The 12,984-nt window shown below is 50.2% G+C and overlaps 2 protein-coding genes across 9 annotated transcripts in view; one reads left to right on the forward strand and one right to left on the reverse strand.

Annotated features, from left to right (window-relative positions):
• Positions 1-12,984, forward strand: part of LRTOMT (leucine rich transmembrane and O-methyltransferase domain containing) — a 30,846-nt gene that overhangs the window by 10,448 nt on the left and 7,414 nt on the right. For 7 of the 8 annotated variants that reach the window (NM_001199358.1, XM_054523981.2, XM_054523984.2 and 4 more), the window contains 3 exon segments: positions 3,117-3,322; positions 4,578-4,726; positions 5,004-6,526. In NM_001199358.1, coding sequence (NP_001186287.1) covers positions 3,117-3,322; positions 4,578-4,726; positions 5,004-5,145 — 497 coding nt within the window. In that variant the 3' untranslated portion in view covers positions 5,146-6,526. 8 annotated transcript variants of the gene reach the window in all.
• On the reverse strand, positions 6,912-12,842 carry LAMTOR1 (late endosomal/lysosomal adaptor, MAPK and MTOR activator 1). The gene is given in 5 exon segments (NM_001132939.1): positions 6,912-7,530; positions 7,901-8,027; positions 8,393-8,470; positions 8,723-8,868; positions 12,778-12,842. Coding segments are annotated over 5 exon segments (486 nt in total). The 5' UTR covers positions 12,820-12,842; the 3' UTR covers positions 6,912-7,437.

A 12,984-nucleotide genomic window follows, 5' to 3' on the forward strand; every position in this document is an offset into this window, starting at 1 on the left:
AAGCATTTATATATGTGTGTGTGTGTCATATGTATATGCCAGGTATTGTGCTCCTTGCTAGGTATGTGAGGCACATCAAAGGCCCAAAAAGGTCAGAGTCCCTTCAGATTCCCCCGAGCTTCTGAAACACTTATTTATAGCTGGGGTTAAGGGATACAATAGAGTTTGGGGATACAATAGAGTTTGGGGATACTTGGCACACTATTTGCTGAATGAATAAATATTACAGAATCTGAAACGGCAGTGCCTTTGGAAGGAATCTAATCTGTGCTACCACCAACCCAGTTCCTCTAACTTTTCACAAACCTAGAGTGTTAAGGAAGTCCCCCACCATATACACCTACCAACCCCTTCCAGTTTGTGGTTGAGGGATGACACAGGGAAGTTCAATCAAACTAACTTGTATTCTGACACATGACAACAGCTACATGGCAGCCTTTCAGAGAAAGGAAAACAGGAACATAGTTTCCCAGATCTTCCTGGAGCTAAATGCTCCCCAGTTCTCAAAGCATTGATATTTGTGGTCCAGCTTCCAGACCTGCTTTGGCCTACTCTGAACAAGGAACTTTACAGATTCTCAGGCAGTGTAGTACGTTGGTGGAATCTGAGAGGAGCAGCAACCTGTGGCAGCCTGGATATACCACTCCATCCTTAATAAGAGCAGCTCCAGCCAGCATCAAGTTTTAGGCAACTCCGTCCCACCAGTGATTCCCTCTGAGCTTGGCCTCCAGCCCATGCTTGGTGGCATTCCCCACGCTGCTTGCTACCTTATCACATGGGGCACTAGTTCATGTGGGGTTATTTTGACCTTAATTTTGATTCATCTGTGTCAGTCTGTTCCAGGGTTCTCAGGAGGTGTGGGGAGGGACGCAGGATTAGGAATTCATGAGCTGGGGTACGCCGTTCCAGTACCCTCCTGTGACCCCAGGCCCCAACTGTGGGTCCTGCTCACTCTAGGACTAAGGCAGAGCCATCTGGTGGATGTTGCCTGACCTGCATCTGAGGAGGAGGAGAGGTGGGGGTGGAAGGGCAAAGGGTGTCTCTCCTTCCAGTAGAGAGCAGAACAGAGTGAAGAAAGCTGGCTAGCTTCAGCAAATACTAAATACTCCCTTCCCCAGGGGTGAACTAGGGAACCAAAGGTTTAGCAGCAATGGGAAAAATACAGTCACCTCAGCCAGACCTGGCATCTGGTTCTGACTCTACGACTTCGAACTTGGGCAAGGCCCATCTTCTTTCTGGACCTCATTTTGAAAAAGTGGAAGTGAGGGTTTGGGGTGTTCCATACGCCTGGGTTCTAACATAATCCTATTCCCTATTCTCTCTCCTCCTCAGCCAAACTTTCTGAGGATGTTGTTTATGCTAACTGCTTATACCATTCACTCTTTTTTTGGTAGAGATGGGGTTTCATGATGTTGCCCAGGCTGGTCTCAAATGCCTAGGCTCAAGCAATCCTCCTGTCTTGGCCTCCCAAAGTGCTGGGATTACAGGCATGAAACCAGCCTCCATTCACTCTTGAACTCACTCACTTCAATCTGGCTTCTGCCCCCAGGCCCTTGCCATTCCACTGAAGCAGCCCTTACCAAGGTTACCAGGGACTTCTAAGTTGCCAAAATTACTTTTCAGTCCTTACCTCCCTGGAACTTACTACTATAAACTATTTACTCCCTGAACATCTTTAAACTGTCCTCTCCTGATTTTTCCGCATCATTTAACTTCTCTAATGGATTCTTCTTCCTCCCTGACCTTCCTCCCTACCCTCACTCTCCCTGAGGAATCTCATCTCTTTCCCTAACTTGTATGCCTTCCATGCTAACGATTCTCAAGTCTGTGTCTCCTGAGCTTCCGACCTTCATCTCCAACTGCCTATTTGGCTTCTCCACCTTTTTGTACAGGAACCTCAAATACACCAAAGCTAAGCCTGAACTCATCACTTTCCCAATGCTGTTTCTTCTTCTGTAATTCCTTACCAGTTAATACAACTGGCAACCACCCTTTAATATTCTTCTACCTTTACATCCAGTCAACCAAATTATGTTGATTGTAGGGCCCTCTCATGTCTTGCTTGGATGACTCAAACAGCCAAATTGGTCATTCAGTCCAACTCACTCCCTAAAATCCATATTCCACACTGACACTTCAGAGTGATCTTTCTGAAATAAAAGATTTGAATCATTTGCTTTAAACACTCCGGTGCCTTCCCATTACCTACAGGGTGAAGCCCAAGATCCTTAGCCTGACATTCGAGACTTTTGACTGGATTTCTGCCTCCTTTTCCTCTGTCCCCCTTGTGCAGTGCTTGCGAGCACTTGTGCAGGCACACAAACCCGCCCCAGACTCCCTGGCTGTTCTGTACCTCTATACCTTTCTTCATGCTGTTCCCCGCCTTTTTACCCCTTTGCCTGATAAACATCTCCTAATCCACGGAGATTCAGCTCAGGCTTCACCTTCCCTGGGAAACTTCCCTGAGCTCCCATACTGGGTCAATAGCCTCTCTTCTGTGCTGCTACAACTATTATATAGCACTTATCACACCATATTGCCAGCTTGCTCCCATCTTGCCCATATAAGCTCCGCCAAGGCACAAATGTCTGCTCTCTGCCCTATTATTCATACAAAGTCTGGAACAGACTGTCTCTCATTTTGTTTATCACTGTATATCCAGTACCTGGCATACTGTAGGTACTCAACATTAATGGAAAGAGAGGGAGGATATCAGAGTGTATTCCACTGAAGTGAATTCTATAGGCTTTACCAGTAGTTAATTCAGGATTTTGTGCTATCATCTACTCAGCTCAAGCCCAACAATTCTGGTTCTTAAGTTTTTCTCAACCCCACACTAGTTTGGTATACAAAAGACCCAGTGGTACAGTGGACATGAGAAGTCCATGTGACCTGGAAAGCCAAGAGCTTGAGATAGAAGTCACTAGCCCTTAGTCTAAACTTACTGATTGCTGGAAGCTGTGGGACAGGGTTGCACTAGACTCAGGCACAGGGCTGTGGCCCTTCCAGACCCTCCAGCTACAGCCTGGATGGCTAATCTTTCCAGCTCTGTTCCTTCCCACCCCCTAAAGCCAAAAAAGCAAAGATGATACCCAAGTCTCACTTTGTCCCCACAGATCTGGTAAATGAGGAGCCAAGGACAGGACTACGATCACTGAAGCGTTCAAAGTCGGGGAAATCACTGACCCAGTCCCTGTGGCTGAATAACAATGTTCTCAATGATCTGAGAGACTTCAACCAGGTGGCTTCACAGCTGTTGGAGCACCCAGAGAACTTGGCCTGGATTGACCTGTCCTTTAATGACCTGACTTCCATTGACCCTGTGAGTTCCTAACAGTAGGAATCCAGTCAGGGGAGCCTGAAGCCACTTTGTTCAGCCCCCAACCTCTCCACTCCTACATGTTATCAAGGAAGTAGTGAGGCAGCATGGTGCAGTCCAAAGCACAAGACTGGGGGGCCAGACAGATGTAGGTTCAAATCCTGGGTTTGCCTCTTACTGACTGTGACTTTGAGCAAGCTACCTAACCTCTCAAAACTGCAGCCTCCCTGTCGGAAAAATGGGGATAATATGCCAGTACCATAAAGGTTTTGTGAGGATTGAATGAAAATACATGAAAACCACCGGGCACAACGGCTCACGCCTGTAATCCCAGCACTTTGGGAGGCCGAGGTGGGTGGATCACAAGGTCAAGAGATCGAGACCATCCTGGCCAACATGGTGAAACCCCGTCTCTACTAAAAATACAAAAAATTAGCTGGGTGTGGTGGCGGGCGCCTGTAGTCCCCAGCTACTCGGGAGGCTGAGGCAGGAGAATCACTTGAACCCAGGAGGCAGAGGTTGCAGTGAGCCGAGATTGCGCCACTGTACTCCAGCCTGGCAACAGAGTGAGACTCCGTCTCAAAAAAAAAAGGAAAATACATGAAAACCAACAAACAACTGGCACATCAGAGGCTGAAGTAAAATTGTAACTGTCACTGTGCACCCACTGTGTCCTGTGCTGGGTTCTCCTGTGGAAGAGGTAGTCAATAAAAGTATAGCACTTACTTTCTGGGAACTCAGATTCAAGTTTTAAGAAATAAACAAAGTTTGGCCTTTTCTAGTCCAAGATCCCTAAGAGGGGAAAGGAGCTGGAGCATGACTTGGAAACTATTCCCCTGGTGTGGTGATCTTAATTTAACCAGTATTTTAAAAGCTTCTTATGTGCCTAGCATGGTGCTCTGTCTTCCTGTTGCTTGCTGTGATAGAATCGTAGATGACCAAAGCTGGAAAGGTCTTCAGTGAAGGGGCAACTAAGGCTGAGAGAGAGGCAGGAGAGGCAAGTCAGTGGCAGTGCTGGTACCCAGTACCCAGGCCCATACTCCTGACCCTCAGATCACAGCTCCTTTTCAGTGTGATGCCCTGTATGTCTTAAAAGGTAAATAAAAGTAGGTTAGAGTCATACAGTATGGCTGTGGAGGGTTGGAGTGGAGGGCAGGTTGTTCCCCACATTCTTCCTTCTCTGCCCACGAGTCAGCCCTGAGCAGAGATTCAGGGTCCTGTCCTGTCTAGCCTGGCTTTTGGTTTCCCTCCCCAACAGGTCCTAACAACTTTCTTCAACCTGAGTGTCCTCTATCTTCACGGCAACAGCATCCAGCACCTGGGGGAGGTGAATAAGCTGGCTGTCCTTCCTCGGCTCCGGAGCCTGACACTCCATGGGAACCCCATAGAGGAAGAGAAAGGGTATAGGTAAGTGCCCTGCCGCTGGAGGTAGGGCCTAGCTCCCCTAAGGGAAAGGAGGAGGAGAAACAAGAAATCTACGACCATTCTTCTGCCATGCTTGGACCTGGGAAGGGAGTAACAGACCTCTAAGCATTCCTTGCTCTCAGTCAGGATAAACCTAATCTTTCCCAAACTACGCTCAAGTCCCTCCATTCCTTGCAGTCAGGGAAGACAACAGCAACTAGTGGAGGGGGAAGGGGATTCTGGTGGGGGTGCTGGCCCCCAGCCTGAGTCTTCCCCACAGGCAATATGTGCTGTGCACCCTGTCCCGTATCACCACGTTCGACTTCAGCGGGGTCACCAAAGCAGACCGCACCACAGCTGAAGTCTGGAAACGCATGAACATCAAGCCCAAGAAGGCCCGGATCAAGCAGAATACACTTTGAGGCTCCCACGACCCTAGTAGTCCTAAAGGCCTAAGCATAGACAGCATGGTTTGACAATAAATGATTTGAGCTGTTGAGCAGATGACAAGTCACTTACACCTTGTAGAGATGTTCTCTAACTCAGGCAACTGCAAGTAGCTCTAGCCTTTTTTTTCTTTTCTTTTTTTTTTTGAGACGGAGTCTCACTCTGTCGCACAGGCTGGAGTGCAGTGGCACGATCTTGGCTCACTGCAACCTCTGCCTCCCAGGTTCAAGAGATTCTCCTGCCTCAGCCTCCCCAGTAGCTGTGATTAAAGGCACCTGCCACCATGACTGGCTAATTTTGTTGTTGTTGTTTTGAGACAGTTTCACTCTTGTCAACCAAGCTGGAGTGCAGTGGTGCGATCTCAGCTCACTGCAACCTCCGCCTGCCGGGTTCAAGCGATTCTCCTGCCTCAGCCTCCTAAGTAGCTGGGATTACAGGCGCCTGCTACCACATCCAGCTAATTTTTTTTTTTTTTTTTTTTTGAGACGGAGTCTCGCTCTGTCACCCAGGCTGGAGTGCAGTGGCGCGATCTCGGCTCACTGCAAACTCCGCCTCCCAGGTTCACGCCACTCTCCTGCCTCAGCCTCCCGAGTAGCTGGGACTATAGGCGCCCACCACCACGCCAGGCTAATTTTTTGTATTTTTAGTAGAGACGGGGTTTCACCGTGTTAGCCAGGATGGTCTCCATCTCCTGACCTTGTGATCCGCCCACCTCGGCCTCCTCCAGCTAATTTTTTATATTTTAGTAGAGACAAGGTTTCGCCATGTTGGCCAGGCTGGTCTCGAACTCCTGACCTCAGGTGATCCATCCGCTTTGGCCTCCCAAAGTGCTGGGATTACAAGCGTGAGCCACCACGCCCAGCCTTTTTTTGTATTTTTAGTAGAGATGGGGTTTCGCCATGTTGGCCAGGCCGGTCTCAAACTCCTGACCTCAGGTGATCTGCCCACCTCAGCCTCCCAAAGTGCTAGGATTACAGGCATAAGCCACTGCACCTGGCCAGCTCTAGTCTTATTTTGCTGAAAAAGGGAGGCAATTGAGGGAAAGGCCTGCTGGCCTGGGACACTGGAGACGTGGGTTTACCACACAGCCTTGGGAAATTTATCTAACTCTCTGGGCCCCTTTGTACTTTTCAGCTTAGAGATTTGGGAGTTAAAGTAGATCAGTAATTTCCAAACTCCACAGAGTACCAGGGTCTGTAGAGATGCCTCACAGGCCTCCATGACAGGCCAAGAAGATGGCCTATGATCTCTGAAACCAGCCCCCACTTCAATCAGATCAAAGTAATTCCATTCTGTTTTATATGCTGGGATTCTGCTTAAGATTTCATTTGATAAAAAGAATCTTCTGCTTAAAAACATTTGCTTGCTGACTCCATATTAGGTATTCCCAGAAGAGCCTGGTCTGCTTTCTCTCTCCACCCCCCAACCCTTCACCCCCAGGGGCTGTTGGTAATTCCATTGAGTCTAAGACAGGGCCCCCAAGAATCAAAGCTGCCTCAGATTCAGGTCTATTCAGCTTTGACAGTGTTCCCATCATCACTGGACAAGGGACAAGAACAGTCTCATCCAATCTGAGGTTAGCCCAAGCCAGGTCTCAGCTAAGAGCTGACACCCTAAACCCTTGTCTCTTGGGTTCATCTTCAGTATCCCTGGAAGATGCCCCCTTCCCCACATCTTACTCTCATAGACCTGAGTAGTCAAAAGTAGAATGGGTAGGACAGAGGGGCCAGAACCAGCACATGGATGAATATACTTCCTTTATCGAGGATGACAAACCAAAACAAAAAAAGACCAAACATGTAAAAACCCAGGGTTCTAGAAATACAAACTCAATTCATTCAAATTCAAGCTCATCCAGACCCTGGTCACAAACCCTAGTGAGGTGCATGTGAGCACCAAGTCAGGGAGAGGGGGCAGGAGTGACTCTGAGGCCAACAGAGAGGGTGGGAAGGGGATCTCCCTAGGTCCCCTGGTGATCACCCCCCACCCAAACTGGTATCTCCACATTCTCAATGACTATGAAGACATACCAGGCTCTGTCCTTTTGGCCCCCACCCCATCCCTGGCCAGAGCTTCAAAGGCCAGTCCCAAAAGGTTCTACCCTCACTTGCTCAGGCTTCTAGCCTTCCTCTTCTCCTTCTTCACATTTTTCTCTGTGATTAGTAGCAGGTTAGGGTACTGTATAAGCCGCAGTGAGGCTGGGGGCCAAGGGGGTGGGGTAGAGATGGGATGAAGAGAGGAGAAGAGCTGTCCAAGGACCCCTCTCTTCATGGGATCCCAAACTGTACAACCAGCTCCTCTTTTGCGTCCACACGGATCTGAGAAAGTGCACTGTAGGCATAAGCAGCTATCCTGGAGACCTGAGACAGAGAGGGGCCGGGGAGGAGAGGAACAGAGGTGAGGAGGGCGATCAGGAAAAATGGGGAGGGGAGATTAGATGGTGATGGAGAAGGAGGGAATGATGGGGAACAGGAAGGCAAAGAGAAAGACAGGGAAGGGAGAGACAGAAGGAAAAGAACAAAGGGGAGTGAAACAATAAAGGTTGCGGGAAGGAAATAGGAAAGACATAAAAAGTTAAGAGAACGAGGTGGGAGGGATCTGGGGCCCACAAGGCTACCAGGCTCCCTAACTCCACCTTCCCTACCTCCTCTGAGGCAGAGTGGGTGAACCCTCTGCCATACCCTGGGCAATGTGGGAAGGGTGGGCAGGGGCAGGTGAGGGGTGTCTCACCTGCTGCAAATCAGAGAACGGGATGGGCTCACTGGCCAGCACTTGGTGGGGCTGGCTGGTAAGAGACGGCAGCGGTGGCAGCTTCTTCCAATGGGTCAGGCTGCTGCTCAGCACAGCCAAGCGGGTGCTGACCAAGAGAGAGGGGGTGGGGGTAGGCAGTTAAGCCACAGTCTGCCCTGCCCAGCCCAGGTAAGCCTCATCCCCTCAGGCCAGAGAAGCAGGGTGTCGAGGAAGGGTATCTGGGAGGGAAGGTCTCAGCTCATCACAGGCTCAATCTAGGCCCATCTCCCTTGGCCTCAGCGCCCTCAAGAGTGTCACAGGGTAAACAGGGCTGACATGAATATCTACTGAAGCACCCAAGTGATCTGTGGTCAGTCTCCAGGGCTGCACCAAATGAGAAGCTTGGACTAAGGGCCAGGCTCCAAAGCTGGAACAGTGATGGAGGGTGGGAGCCCAAGTAGCCTGAGGGACCCACGCTGGCCAGGTGCTCACCTGTACTGCCTGGCACGGTCCATGTACTCATGCTGCTCCATGCCCTGTGAGTCTGCAGCAGACACATCAATGATGTTGCTTTGGGGAGAGGAGACAGAGATGACATGACACGTGCTTCCAAGAAGGACAAACAGGACTCAGTGCCAGGTACCAACTCCAGGGCTATCTGACACCAGTTTCCCTCCTGCCTACTGGAGCAGGGCTGGACATGGAGGCACCTCTCCCTAGTGACCTTGTCCCATCCCCCATGTCCTGAGCCTAGCTCCTTCTATCCTAGCCTTTAATATGGATAGAGGAGCTCTGACCCAGGCCTGGTCCTCTGACACCTACCTGGCTGTCTTGGCAAGGATGGAAGAGAGCAGGGCCTGCTCATCAGTGCGAGCGGAAGGCAGGCTGTGGTAGTTGGGCTCGGCTCCATTGAGAGCTTTGGTAGGGGGGCTGCTAGGGTCCAGCAGCAGCTTCCGCTCCTCTCGGTCCTAGAAGTGGTCATGGGAGAGAAGTCAGCCCCAGGACCCTTAGATCCTGCCTTTCATGGGTGCTACCCTCAGCCCAGCTCTGATCTTAAACACCAAAAATATTTCTATAAGGAATATCCAAAGTGCCCAGCTTTATGGAATGCCAGATAAGACTCAGTTCCTGCCTATCCTTGGGAGCTCAGCTGAGTTGGTGTTCTAGGATAAATGAGAGTGGAACCAGGCAGTTCTAGAGGCCCTGAAAAAACGGACAGAGGCACAAAGCAGGTAGTCAGCAACAGCCCTGGAGCTTGAAAAACATTCTAGGACCTGGCAGAGAGGATACTAGAGGCTGGAAGACAGAGAAGCTGAGACATAGCAAGCAGTGGGATCTAAAGGGGAAATCAGTGCAAGTCAAGAGCCCAAGAACGGCCCTCCTCATCCCCCAGGACCAGGCCCTCCCCAGCAAAGCTGTTTGCTTCCAAGATAGAAGCCCTGGCGAGTCCAGACAAGGCCCTAGGCCCCAAGAGAAAGCAAGCCCAACCTCTCCATGGCCATTTCTCAAATTATGTCAGGGCAGGAATCCCAGCCCAGCTCTGGGTCACACAGCACAAGTGTGTTCCCTTCTTGAAGGCAGGTCCCTTCGAAGGTGTTCACCCTCCTGTGCTCTGGTGCTCTTTTCGTACGTGACTCGCAGAACCAAACTGAGTGTACAGGTGTATCCTGATCTGAGCAGTAGAGCTGTAGCCGTGTGTGGTGATTCATACCGGTAATCCCAACACTTTGGGAGCCCAAGGCAGGAGGACTGCTTGAGTCCAGGAGTTTGAGACCAGCCTGGGCAACAAAGCAAGACCTTGTCTTTGCAAAAAAAAAATTAGCTGGACTTGGTAGTGTGAGCCCTGCAGTCCCACCTACTTGGGAGGCTGAAGTGCAACGACTGTATGAACCCAGGGTTTGAGGCTGCAGTAAGCTAGGACTGTGCCACTGTACCCCAGCCTGGGCAAGAGAGCAAGACCCCATCTCAAAACAAACAACAATGGAGCTGTTCCCTCCCTTGCTAAACCACCTGAGTAGCCCATGTAAATTTTCAGCAGCCGTTACTGCTGGCCTGTGCTGATAATCACAACCCCTGAACTAATGTAAGACCAAACCAAGCTTCCTCATTGGTTTTGTCTTCCTCCTTGTCCTGTTTTAGTCCCCTGTTCTATCTACTGTAATATTTCTGGATTTGACCCTGCCTTGAGACCATCAGCTGCAAATCCCTGCTTGCTGTATCAGCAGTAAATCGGAAAAACAGACCTGCTGGGTATCTGGCCAACCAATAAAGAGCAAGAGTGCCCTGGACAAAGCCAAGGATGGGCCCAGGGGGACATCCTGGCTAATGCTGACTCACCAACCTTCAGTGCCAGACTCCTCAATGCTCCCCTCCAGGCCTACCTCAGTTCTTCAGTCTTTCCTGCTGCAGGCTCCAGCTCCCCTGCCCACAACTCCACAACTCTCCTTGTAGAGGGCTACTTCTTCCTGCCCTGCTTAGGGAGGCCCAGCCTTTTCACCTTACTCTTCTTTCTCAAGGCTAGGTTGCCCAAGTGACCTCAGGCAATTTGATCCAGTTCCCAACAGCAAGAGACAGAAGCTGTGGGCTTTGCCCCATCACCTCTATAAACTCCCAGACACCGTTCCTCCCTAAATACATAGGCTCAGTATTAAAGAGCTAAAAAAACAAAATGTTTGCCAAAGATAAAACTACGTATTTCTAAGGAAAGCTGGCTCCATAATGAGGCCCAAGTTAGCTTCCTATGTGTCTGTCCTCCCAGCTCCACTTCAGACAGATCTTCCTGCAGGACAGGGTAGTCTCTTCCCTATCAGGGGTTCTTCAAGAAGGTTGGCTGATCACTTCTTAGTCTTCAGCTAAGATCAAGTGAAGAACAAGGTTATTTTCTTGAAACCTAGACTTAAAGAAGAGGCCATGCTACCTACTTCAGAGCAGACAAATATCACCCCACTCCCAAAGTGCGAGTGGAGCATGGGTTAGGTTTGTCACATCAAGGTTAGTCTCTGCATTAGTGTAACCCAAGAGGCAGGGTTTCACTGTCTACCTTAGCATAGGCATAGCAGCCTGCCCGTGACTGGCCACCTGGTCTAGGGGCATGGCTGAGACAGCTTGGCCCCATGGATAAAGTACATGGCCTAGCGTCAGAACACCTGGGCATTAGCACTTCTCAGCTTGGCCAAATCACTTAGCTTCTCTGAACTTCTCCTCACCTTTAAATAGACATAACCCACACTAATATGACGGATATCTGGCAAGAGTCAAATTAGATAACTGAAGGCCCTTTGTAAACTGTAATGTGTTGTATATTTTTTATTATGATAAAGAGACAGAGATGAGAGTGGGAGAGAGGCCTGCCCAAGAACTGAAAGAGGGACTCTGGGATGGTGGATGGTTATGGCCCTTGCTACATGAGGCCTCAAATCACCCAGCAGTGATTAAGCACCTTCTCTGGGTGTTAGGAACAGAAATGAGAGCCCACCAAGGAGAAGGTAGAGATTCAGGAGAGCAGCAGGCCCAGCTCTCCCTTCCAAGTAGAAGCTGGTATCCCTTCTCATACGGCATTAATCCTTCTTGACTCATTCCCTGCAAGAGTCCATATTATGCTTTAAGGGACAATTTCCCACTAGGCCACAACTCTCCCAGTAGGCAGGGTTATTGTTGTCTCTTTCTCAAAAAGGTGGAGGTGAAGTGAGAGGTATTAGGCACGACACATGCCTAACACAGGGCAAAGGAAATATATGTTCATTGGGTGTATGGAGAATTGAGAACCAGAAGCCACCCTTGCTTCCCATACAAATGACATTTTCCTAGGCTTAAGCCCTTAATCCAAAATACGTTCACTGAAAAAAGAACTACTTCCCAAGTACCAGTGATATAATCTATTTTTGTGACCATCTTCCCCATTAGACTGTGAGCTACCTAAAACCTTTCTACTCTCTCAGGTCTACTATATGTTCAAATGTAGAATCCGGGCTTAGAGACGATCAAAAAAGGAGAGTGGACAGCAACTTGAGACTTCATCCTTGAATGTCAGGCCGGGCAGGGCAGGGATTAGAGTGTGGAGAGAAGTGAGAATGCACTAAGAGGAAGAGGGAGAATTTAAAACTGTACAGGTCTCCCCAGCCTAATCCTTTCTTCAAAGGGATCAGATCTACAGCCAAATTCTCAGAATAGGCATGTCTCCAGCTAAAGGAACCCTCAGACCCCAGGCAGACTGCACTGAGGCAAGCCAAACTCAGAACCAAATGAACTTCCCTCTCCATTTCTCTTTTCTCACAATCTAGCCAAAGCTAAATCCTCTTTGTTGCTTCCCAATTTCCCACATGTCCCGATGTCCTCACTGTATTAATTAAATCCTTCATTGGCTAACTCAAAGGCCACCAACTTCCAGAGTCGTCCTCTGGCCCCAGACTGGCAGCGACCTTCCTTCTGCAACCCCAGGGACTAAGACGATACACGAATTCCTGATTCATCTCAGGACAGACTAACTCAGGGCCTCAGCTTACCCACCCCTAAAATGGATTCGCAAAGCCCACTAATACACAGAAGACACAGGAAGCTGGGGAAGGGAGTGTTTCCCGGGGACCTAGACTGAGGATCCTTGAATCTGGAAAGTTTTGAAGGTAGGAGCAAACGGAAGTGGTGGGAGCGAGCCGGACAGGCGGCTGCCTGCACACCCCGAGGCGGGGACTGTGTAGAAATCTAGGGCTTTAACAGGGGTAGGAGCCCGGCTTGGCGTCTCCTCTGTAATCTGTCCCCTCCAAGCCTCCGTATTCAGTGAGCCCTGCAGTCCGGCTGCCCGTCCTCCGCAGATTTCTTTCTGGGCCCCATGCCCCAGGGTCTTAGCCCTCATTCCCGAGCCCCGCCTGCCGCAGCCGCACCTGGTCCGAGTCCTCGTTCTCGCTGCTGTAGCAGCACCCCATGGCCGGGGTCGGGCCGGGCGCTCAGGCCGCGCCGAGGAGGGACGGCGTCCGTCAGGAGCCCTTCCGGTCACATGACCCGCGGCTGCCTCCCGCAGGCAACCACCCGCCCCCACCCCCCCCCCCCCCCCGTATCCCCTGTGCCGGAGCTGCTTGGCCGCCTCAGTC

The sequence above is a fragment of the Pongo abelii genome, chromosome 9 (assembly GCF_028885655.2).
Source record: "Pongo abelii isolate AG06213 chromosome 9, NHGRI_mPonAbe1-v2.0_pri, whole genome shotgun sequence".
NCBI lineage: Eukaryota > Metazoa > Chordata > Mammalia > Primates > Hominidae > Pongo > Pongo abelii.